Source organism: Morone saxatilis, unplaced genomic scaffold (genome assembly GCF_004916995.1).
Source record: "Morone saxatilis isolate NCDOM2014 unplaced genomic scaffold, NCSU_SB_2.0 Contig5, whole genome shotgun sequence".
In the NCBI taxonomy this organism is placed as follows: domain Eukaryota; kingdom Metazoa; phylum Chordata; class Actinopteri; family Moronidae; genus Morone; species Morone saxatilis.
In genome coordinates this window covers 23,711,343-23,722,270 of record NW_023340095.1, presented here as the reverse complement: position 1 = coordinate 23,722,270, position 10,928 = coordinate 23,711,343, and the positions used below count along the sequence as shown (strand labels likewise).

General features: G+C 39.7%; 1 protein-coding gene across 1 annotated transcript in view; it reads left to right on the top strand.

Annotated features, from left to right (window-relative positions):
• Positions 1 to 3,993, top strand: part of itgb5 (integrin, beta 5) — a 46,893-nt gene extending 42,900 nt beyond the window's left edge. The window contains exons 14-16 of the mRNA XM_035676269.1: positions 561 to 680; positions 2,243 to 2,409; positions 3,737 to 3,993. Of these exons, the coding sequence (XP_035532162.1) occupies positions 561 to 680; positions 2,243 to 2,409; positions 3,737 to 3,832 (383 nt within the window). The 3' untranslated portion in view covers positions 3,833 to 3,993. The remainder of the gene's footprint in view (positions 1 to 560; positions 681 to 2,242; positions 2,410 to 3,736) is intronic.
• The last annotated feature ends 6,935 nt before the right edge of the window (positions 3,994 to 10,928 follow it).

Below are 10,928 nucleotides of genomic sequence, written 5' to 3'. Positions count from 1 at the left end.
GAGATTTGCTTCTCATATATGGGAATATAATTCAGTTTTCCATTTCAATTAGCCTCATAATTCAGTTTATCCAATTGTGTATATGCCCGCCGATAATTTCAGTTGTTCCAATTTTATATCCCATAGATTACAGTTTTCCAAATTTTAATATCCCATTATTCAGTTTTCCAATTTAATAATCCCATTATTCAGTTTTCCGAATTTGATATCCCATTTATTTCAGTTTTCCAATTAATAGTCCATGGTATTTCAGTTTCCGGTAAAGCTTGAATATGTCCGATTATTTCAGTTTTCCAATTCAGTTTTTTATAATTCAATTTCAACAAACATTTGAAAACTGAATTCAGTTTGAAGTTAAAACTATTAAATTCAATTTGTGCTGGCACGAAAGTGACTGAAGCTCAAAAGTAGTCAAAAACAATAAAAATTCATTTTTCATTTCAACACATTGTTTTGTTAATAAGATGTATTTCCTTGCCTTTTCTCCATATCTGTTTTATTTGCAGTAAAATGGTTGAATCTCAGTGTGTCTCTCTGTCTCTCTGCTGCTCTCCCCTCAGAAACGGAGGACCCCAGCGCTGTGCTTTGTCTCTACAAGACAGACAATGACTGTGTCATGAAGTTCACGTATTCTGAGCACGCCAGCGGACAATCCATCCTCACAGCTCTAAAAGAGCCAGGTCAGTGCTCCGAACAACAACACATTAGCTATTCTCTCCTTTCTAACCGCACTGGTTTTTACGTCAGAATGGGACACCTGCTAGGAAACAACTGCTTTTAGATTGTATTTATGGTGTAAAGGATCTCAAGATCAAGGATCACAACTTTTCAAGATTATATCATTATATCTCTTCATAGCATAGACTCAGACTCTACACAGACTCATAACTACATGTCTGCACACTGCCTTGATGGATACCTGCTGCCTAACGTCAGCCACAGATTCATTATTCTCTCTGGCTCATATTCTGAAATGTTGTAGCATTTCATGAGTCAGGGCAAACTTGAGGAACTGTTTTAACTTTTTAAAGGGGAGGAGCTTTAATATTAGCACCCATCATGATTCCGGTTTATTCCACCGTGGGTCTTCTTTTCATAGGACCATCATTTCTATTGGTTTTGGTGAGATTTAGATCTGGAAACATCACTAAAAAGATGGCTCATCTACTCGTTTTACGATTGAGATCAGATTTAAATGTATGACTTTTCAGAATACCCTGGGCCCTATTTTAATGACAAGCACAGCGTCAAGTTAGAGGCGGTTGGTCACCCAGACTGTGTGGGCGTACAGGCTGGGTGCAGTGGAATGTAATCAGAGGGTGTGGTAGTCAATAAATATGCTCTCAGCCAATCACATCACTGGTCCCATCTCCCCTCAAACACTTAGAGTCACACATGATGACAAGCCCAACAAATAAAGAATCTTCTCCAGGAAGTATAAACACACAGTTGTTAACTGTTAATTGGTACAATGACAAAACAAACAAATAAATATAAACTACTTCTGTCCTAATCTCACATGGGAAATTAGTTTCATACAGCATTGCTTGCACTGTAATGGATTTTTTTTTAAACTGCAAAATAGTTGGTAAAGGCTGTCATGATGAGGTAATCCCACGTTTCCCACATACGCAGATAGAATACTGAGTTATAACAGAGCAGTCTGGTGTGTGGGTTTATTTTGTACCTAAATGTATCAACATACAGTGTTGTGGCCTTCAGATAGCTGCAGGGGTTTAATAAACTGAAGGAGAAACTTTAATGCAGCATGAAGCAGCTGTGCACAACAGATACTAGAAGTATGTACATTTGTAGATGAATGCAGACTGCTTCACTGGCATTTTGCTTTAAGCTATGATTTTTTTAATGCATATTTAAACGCAGTGACGGGTTGGCATATGTTTTGTTGAAGTAGTTTATTTATATCTTAGGGATTTTTCTGTCATTGCTGCATATTTGCTTCCAGTGTTCAGTTTGCTCTTATTGATAAAATCACCAAAGTGTCAGCAACGTTGAGCCAGGAAGAGAGGTAGCTCTGAAACTCTGAGACAGCTATTCTCGTCTATTCTCTCAACACCAAAAACTTGCTTTGCACTGCTTCATTCGAGTGTTCCCTCCTCTTTGTGTTTCTCCTCCTGTGCACCGTGCACCAAAGTACTACACATGCGGTCGGAGCGCTGCTTGTGCCAGTTGCTGTGATACTATATATACTATAGTCTAAACTTGCCTTTCCCCATGTCAGAGTGTGGTGGTGGGCCAGACGCTCTGATGGTGCTGCTGGCAGTGGTGGGAAGCATCCTGCTGGTTGGAGTGGTGCTGCTCGCCGTCTGGAAGTTGGTCATCACCATTCACGACCGGCGAGAGTTCTCACGCTTCCAGAACGCACGATCACGAGCCCGATACGAGATGGTAAGCACGATCCCTCTCACCAGCAAAGTTTAGTTTTGTTAACTGCATCTACTGGCACAGAAGTTGTTGTTGTATAGCTTATAGTTTTCAAGTAGAAATATGAGACTTATAGACAAATGCAATAAAACGCAACAAATCGATGTCGCTCCTGTATAAATAGTGAGAGAGGCTATTCTAGCGCCATGAAAGCCTCCTGAAAATACTGAAACAAAACAGTGTTATTTTTGAAAATTCAGTCAGTGCTTTGGTTTCTGTTTTTAAATCTGTATCAGACAGACATTGTAATAACTAAAGCCCAAACCATACTGGGTGTTTTTAGTCTGATACCAACTTTGAGAGTTAAAGAAATCCAATAATACATCAACTGATACTTTGAGATTATTTTTACTCGTTGTTTGATAGACAATAGAAAGGAATCATGAAGAAAAAGAGAGAAAAATGACATGTAACAAAAGTCCCCGGCCAGGGAAGTTGCAGTTACTTGTTGTGTGTTCTTGACCAGTGGTGGTCGCAAAAGGTTCACGGAGGGGGGGATTAATGGGGGGGGGGGGGGTGATGTATTTGGGGGAGGGGGATAGTCAATGGCTGGCGATGTAGAGAAGAACAAAGAATACTTACACAGTAGCGTCCTATTATCTCTTTCACATGCAGTATAGGCCTATATCTCAGCATTTCATCTAATTAATTGGGTTCATTGTACAGTTTTGAATATAATATGAAATAACCATAAAATATGTCACTTAAGCAGGAGTTGTCAGTTTACTAAATAATAGAAAAGGTGTCCCTTAAGGAAGAGTGAAATGTTTTACAGTTGAAAAATAAACTGTAGACTATGTAATGGGGACATGATGTTGGAATTTCTGTCTTATTACTTGTTGCACAACATATATGCATATATGCTGATACTAGAGCTGCAGTGATTAGTCAACTAATCAACTAGTCAACTGTTTTGATAATCCCTTTGTTTGTGTTTTTAAGAAAAAATGTCCAAATTCTCAGATTTCAGCTTCTCCAATGAGATTATTCTCCGCTTTCTTTAGTCCTCTATGACAGTAAACTGAATGTCTTTGGGTTGTGGACAAAATAAGACAGCCATTAGCAAACAATGATCAACATTTTTCCCAATGGTATGACATTTTATGAACCAATGGACTAATCAATTCATTGCCAAAATGATCCAGATTAATCCATAATGAAAATAATTAGCTGCAGCCCTAGCTGATACCATTTTATCTGTGCTATGCTAATATGGGCAGAGGCAGTGTGTTAGAACCCTGTTCAAAGCTCTCATCTTGTATTCTTGTGCGTCTGTCTCTCACTCCCACAGGCCTCCAACCCTCTCTACAAGCAGCCCGTCTCTACACATTTTGTTGAAACAGATTTCAGCATGTACGAGAAGTCCTACAACGGGGGGGTCCACTGATCCCTCAGCACAGGGCTCGGCAGGACCGGTCCGACAAACAGATCCCTGGAGGACAGGCGGGGAGAGGGTGCCGAGGTAGACAGCGGACTGAACACAAGCTCATCCCTCTGCACGCTTCACAACTGATAAACAGAAGTGAAATTACCTAGACTGTGTCCGAGNNGGGGATCTGTGGCCTTTTTATCTTTACGGAGGAGATTCAAGCCTACCACAGAAACCTGATGTGACTTTTTCTTTTTTCTTCACCTGTGTGTGTCACTGACAGCAGCGGCAGTCGGTGGAACCAAGCATGAACTCCTTTGGTTTTGTTTAGAGCGAGAAAGAGAGAGTAGAGTTAGCGGTGAGTTTGTCTGCAGTTACACAAGATAAACAAACTCTCATGAAAACCATAACTCCCACCACATAGATCCCACAGTCACTCTTTGTACAGAGCAGGCAGGACATTGGCTTATATTTGTATATTTTTATAAACACAAAAGAAAATGCCTTTTTTTTAGTATAAACTATGCACCCAACAGGACTCTGAAGCATTAGCATATCACTCTGCAGCAGATCATTTCAGATTCACAGGATTATTAGAAAGCACATGTTTCTGCTATCAGACGTTGTGGTACTACTAACATTTACTAAGCAATAGACTTCTTACCTTCATTTTGCACAGAGAATATTAGGAGTCAAGTCTCGTAAAGATTGAAATTTCCTTTTGTGTTTCGTGTGTACGTGTGTGTTATTGTATGCTCCAATTGCACTCCCTTCTCTTAATCTGAATTGCAGGGTGCCAATTTACCCCCCCCCCCCATTCTCTGAACCCTGAGAGGATATGGCTTACATTTGTTGTTTTTGTTAATAAATCAAATGAAAAGACCAAAACCAACAGCGTGGTAGACTTCTGTAGGAGCCAAGCATACTCCTAAAGCAGCAAAAAGGAGCTCATTCTGTGATGATTCTGGCGGCCCCTGTGGACAAAAGCTGTCCTCTTTCTACTGCTTTGTTTTAATGATTTCAAGGGGAATCTTAGCTGGCAGGCATTAAGAATAACTCTATAGAAATAGCCAGTCTTCTCCCTGATGGTCCTTTTGTTTGTGTAGGTCATAGAGAGGCATCAGTATTAAACTGAAACCGTTTCATTACCAGTTGTAGTCCTTGTAGTACGTTTAAGTAAGGGGAATCACTGAGTTTGTTGGGGACTATTTTTAGCAGTGGATTAATACACACTCTAGGAGTTCTAGTGAGTATTTAAAGTAAATTTTTCTTTTTGTCTTTTCTCAAAAACATCAAATATTCTCTAGTTCCAGTTTCAGGAGTCAGCGCCAGAATTTGCAGATTTTCCCTGTTTTCTGTCGTCATAAAATGAATATCTGACACTCTAAAGATGTCACCTTGGGCATTAGGATATTGTGGAATCTATTTTTAAAGGTATTTTCAGACATTTGTTGACCAAATTAATCAAGAAAATAAGTAGGTTAATCTGTAAGGAAAATAATGGTTAGTTGCAGCAACATGAAGTTTGTGGACAGTGGAGCTCTGTGACACAGCGGAGTGAGAAATATCATGCTTTGGATACACACACACACACAGACACACACAATATTTTTAGGTGGATCTGTTCTTTGTTGGTTTTGGTCTTTTGCTTTGTTTTGTTGACAGTAAGAAAAATCTGAATTATCACCAGCCTCTGAACCCGTAAGACCTCACAATCAGAGACCACTTCATGTGATAAATACTGTATATCCAGCATTGTGGTAACTGCCTTAAAGCATTCTCATTTGATAAAGTACATTTGTGATCAATGGAAATGCAGAGTGGGTCACAGGTCTGACTTGGAATACAGACAGTACTTTGAGTACATGTAGATTTAGACACACAATATGACTGGCTGCTACATTTTAAAGTCCCTGTGAATCCGTGTCCACCCAGCTTGCACTGGGAGTGGGTGGAAACTTTGAGACACCTCAAAGGATAGTGTCCAGAATCATAAATCTTCCATCACTGTTCCCACAGGAAGAGGCGGAGTCTCAACTGTCACAGGGAATCTGACAGTGAGAAATGCTAGAGGGGTCAAGCCTGGGCGAGAAAGAAGGGTGCTCTGTAGCCTTTGGTGTGATGGTTGTACAGTAAAAGTGGCAGGGACTTGGAGTTTGTATGTGTAAGAGTGTATTTGAGTGAAAAGAGTGTATGTAAATAATATGGGTATGTATGTACATACAGTGCCAAATGAAATGAACATGTTTCCAGTTAAGGAGTTTTTGACTTGGCTTGGCTGTGTCTCGGCACAGTTTACTAAAACTCTTCCACCCACACTTTTTTCAGCTCAGACATAAATCTTTAATATAAAGTTCTTCCTGTACAGTTGTGAACATTTTCACATGGATGAACAGTCCACAAATGGACTCACACCACTACATGTTTATGTAATACAGCACACAGAGCAAGAACAATAAATTTGCTTATGTCAAAAGCCGGTGAGTCTGTTGTGTTTGGCTCAGTCGTACATAACACATTTACAAAGGTTGCATTAGAAGGAGTGGCATAAATCTGAGGTCTAATTTTAAACACTCTGCCTGTGTGCATATATGCACACTTCAAAGTTGAGTAAAACATCTGTTTGCACCACTAACCATCCCTTACATGTTTGATGTGTGATCACAGACAGTAAGGCTGGTCTGATGTGTCCTCTGATGCTGTAATTTACACCTCCTGGGTTAGACTCCTCCCAGATATGATAATCATTATGATACTGAAGCTTTTATAAAATATGATTACATATTCAGTCATTTCAAATGAACATATTGCTTTATCATTTGGAAGTATCGTGCCTCTGTAGGACAATTATTGGACTGATATTATTTGCAAATGTGTGAAAAGTTGTGACACTATCTCCATCAGTACGCTCATACTTGGAATTGTGAATATGTAGATGTAGATGTTTACAGATTGTGTAAATATGTACACAGATTTGTGAGTATGTACACAACAGTGTTAATACATACACAAATATGTAAATGCCTACACAGATCTGTGCATGAATGTATAAATGTATACAGATTTGTGAATTCATGTACAGAATTTTGAAATTTGTAAGTACCTTTGTGAATATGTACACAAAGGTGTAAATGCATATACCGATCTGTGAATGTGTACACAGATCTGAGGAACTCATTTAGAGATTCTTGTACACTTTCACAAATCTGTGTATGCATGTATATGGATTGGGATACAGTTTCACAACTTTCCACACATTTGCAAATAATATTATTTTAATAAAGACCCCATATATCTCGAATTTACATGTTTTAATGTGGGTTGTTGAAGTTCTACAATCTTTGATTTTCTAAAACCTTGGAAAACCCAGAAAACTGATTGAACACATCAACTGAGATCCTCTGTCTTCTCATACAATCTGTTATTCATGCAACAGTCTCCAGTAGCTCACAGGGGCCTCTGTAGCTTTTAATTGTGGAGGGTTAAGACTAACTCCTGACAGGAGCAAAGTACAGCTGTGATGTGGAACAAGTCAATGTTTGTTCTGTTATTCCTGCTTGAGGTGAGCTGAGGGGGGGGGGGGTTCTGATAGTTTGGTGCACAAAAAGAGGAAGTAAAAAAACCCTCAGCAGCTTGATGCTGATGACTATTGCTGTGCCGAGCAGAGGTCTGACCCTCAGTAACAGAATCAATGTGGTAATTAGCTGTTACTGAAATGACCCCACACACTGCTCTGGGGGATGAATTGAAAACTGATCTTTTCTAGGTACTCAATTATTCTGTTTTAGGGAACCAGACTCTTCAGTGTGAGTACATGTACTACAAACACACTTCCTAGTATATTTATGTTTATATTTACTGTGCAGTCATGACTCTTTCTCTGAGACACTTCACACAAATATCCTGCACAGCTAAACTAAAGCGGACTGTTACGTATGATCACTTTCCTCTATGGCAAATGGATACGCCGTGATTCCAAAATTCTACAAATTCGTAGTAGAGAAATTGTTCCCTGATGTTTGATGTTTAATGTTTAATAGTGTTTCATGCAACATGCTTTCAGTGTTGCCACAAGCCCAGGTCCCCCCTCTAACATTTTTCAAAGGGTAGCTGCTAATTTAAGAATAAAATGTGTCTATAAATCGTGTTTTTACCATAACTGTTTGCTATTTGGCAGATGGTTTTACAATTGGGGCTTGTTTTATTTTTTGCCATTTTGAGCAGTTACAGTTTCTTTATTTGGCTTCTTTCCTGTTTGATAAAAATTCCCTTTGCCATCCTTCCACTTTATTTACTCTACGCAGCATCTTTCTATTCACCCTGCGTTTTCAGCATCATTTCTCTTTTTGTGTTCCTCTTTTTGTGTTCCTCTAACCCTGACAGGCAATTTTAGAGGAATTGAAAATGAGGCGACACCTCGCCAAGTGCTATGTAGGTGCAGCTACTGTACTCTCATTATCTGTTTGCAGTGGAAATTCAGGAACTGGCAGTCATCAGTGACAGCTTTAGGATCAAGGTGGTAATTGTGCTTAGTAGTGGAAAAAGACACTCAAATCCTTAATCAAATCAAAGAGTTTTAAAGTAATCCACTCTTGCTAACAGAGTAACATCTAAGATGAGTCCACAGCCTGTAACCATCTCTGTCAGAGATAATCAGACTCATTTATCACCCCATCTTCACTGATGGAGTGTTACTCTTGCAGCAAGCGCAGGCGTTTGTTTCCCTCCACATCAGGAGGAAGGAGAAAAAGGGAGACGTGGAGCACTAACCTCTTTGTGATGTAAATGTTTTGTGTAAACTGTGGTTTAGTTCCCAGGTCTGACTGCAGAGATCGTTCAGGGAATGGGAGAGTTTCACATGAACCCCATTGTGCGTGTCACTCGTCCTCTCTGTTGGAGTCCACATGCTTCCATGAACACAACGCTGATGTGCTCTGACCTCACATGCCTCCTCTCACTGCACTGACACATTCATGCTTTGTGCATCACAACAGCTCTGTGAACCATGTAAAACAACATTGTCAGGAAGTCACAATGTTTTGACCTTTGACCTCCTCCTGCTGAATGCAGTTGTCAGTCTGATCTGAGGGTTTGCTGTGTTGTTGGACAGAAATACTGCCATAGCCGCCGTATTTTCCTTCATTTACCTGTTCAGCTTAGTTTTAATTGTGCATTTTTATCTTTGTTATCTGAATTTAAAGAAAGAGGTGAATTACAGAAAGTGGGCAAAATAAATGCATATGCATGTATGTGTTGCATAGGTGGGAGTAAGTCACACATGTGCAAGTCTCAAGCAAGTCCCGAGTCATTTTTGTGAGAGTCAAGTCAAGTCAGCTTTAGGTCAAGCAAGGTCACAGTCAAGTCATTTATAAATATAATTTAAGCTGGATGACAACCGTCTTAAAGTGCCTGGTAGCTCATGTTTTCATTGCACAGTATTTCCATTAAATACATAGGTAACATGCAATTTAAAATTATTTTTCACATCAAAATCAATTTGAAAAATGTTGTCCATGCTTCTCTACTAAAGCTGTCATCTCTAATTTCTCAATTTAAATATACAAGCCCCCCTCACTGTTAATGTGGACATATACAGTTATGTGGTAAAGTAAAACCATAGACTTGTATTAGGCTGAATGGGAGCGCTTATGAATAACTGTCCATGTCTGTCAAACATAAAACTAGAGGGTGGGGGGGGGGGGGGGGGGTGTTCAATGAGTTCCAAGGACCCATAGGAAGTAGGCTATGTTGTTCACATTGTACTAGTGCTGCAACTAACCAGGAGCTCCTTCATGTTCCATCTTTCCATGCTCCGCTTCCGCCTCTACAACCTGCAGTCAGTGATGGGTGCGTCACGTGGTTAGATTACAGGTTGCCAGGTTCGCCCACCATACAACAGGAAACATCCGATCGAAAAAAAAAATGTTTGATAATTCACATATTAATAAAGACAGCAATGACTTGTGAGTCAAGTCTCAAGTCATGACTAGCAAGTCAAAAGTCAAGTCGAGTCTTTTATCACTGTTAATCAAGCAAGTCACAAGTCCTCAATCTTGCGACTTTAAGTCTGACTCGAGTTAAGTCACTCACTGGAGTCCCCCATCTCTGATGTGTTGGCAGCACATGTTTGGATGCTGTTCCTTCTCCCCGTAAGACTATCAGGGTATTGCCTTTTATATGTATGCTACACACGGCACACAGTGATATTTTAGACCTGTAATTATAAACCACGGGTACGTGTACCCCAAGGGGTACTTCTGATGTTGCCTGGGGGTACGACTGCAAAGCACGGACAGTTTGAACTGTATGAAAACATCCAGTTTAAAATCAGTGAACACAACTGGAACATGACTGGAGGTGTTGATGAAGGGGTACTCGAGTTCATCTGACAGGACTGTGGGGTTTGAGAACCTGGTTTAGACAATAGTGTGCTTTGTGGCAGCAGTTTGGGGAAGACCCTTTCCTGTTTCAACATGACAATACCCACCCTCTGCACAAAGCCAGGTATATACTGAACTTGCTTTGTGAAGCCCAGACCTGCATAGACCTAACCTCAACCCCATCCATCCATCTCACAGCTGCTTTATTCCATCATTACAATTTCTTATGACTTCAAACTTTGTCACTCAATTTGTTCCTGATGTCATCATATCGTTGTTTTTTGTGCTTTTAAAAAATACCAACGTCAACCCAACCCAATTCCACCTGTGCAGTTTTATTAGATACTATTATTGAGTTAATTTGTTCCATGAGTCCTAATTTAAACCGTCAGCAAATTAACTGTAACTTCCCTAAAATAATAATAATCTGTTTTTTTGTTTTTTTCAGATTATTTACATAACTAATAATGTTTTAAGAAAGAATGAGTTAATATTTTGCTATGAAGGTTGTTCCTTACAGTCGGTAGACCTTGAGTGTGAAATGTGTTGGTAGGATGAGGGTCAGTGCCTATGGTTTTCAAATCAAATCATGTATAATGTTTGGTTGTCTGTATATTTTTGGCTATTTAGCGGATCTGTTCATGGCAATAATTGAACTTGTGATTTGTTGTTGATGAAAGGTCCGATTGCTCCCAGTATCTTGCCCTCTGCTGCCATCTAGTGACTGCAGAGAT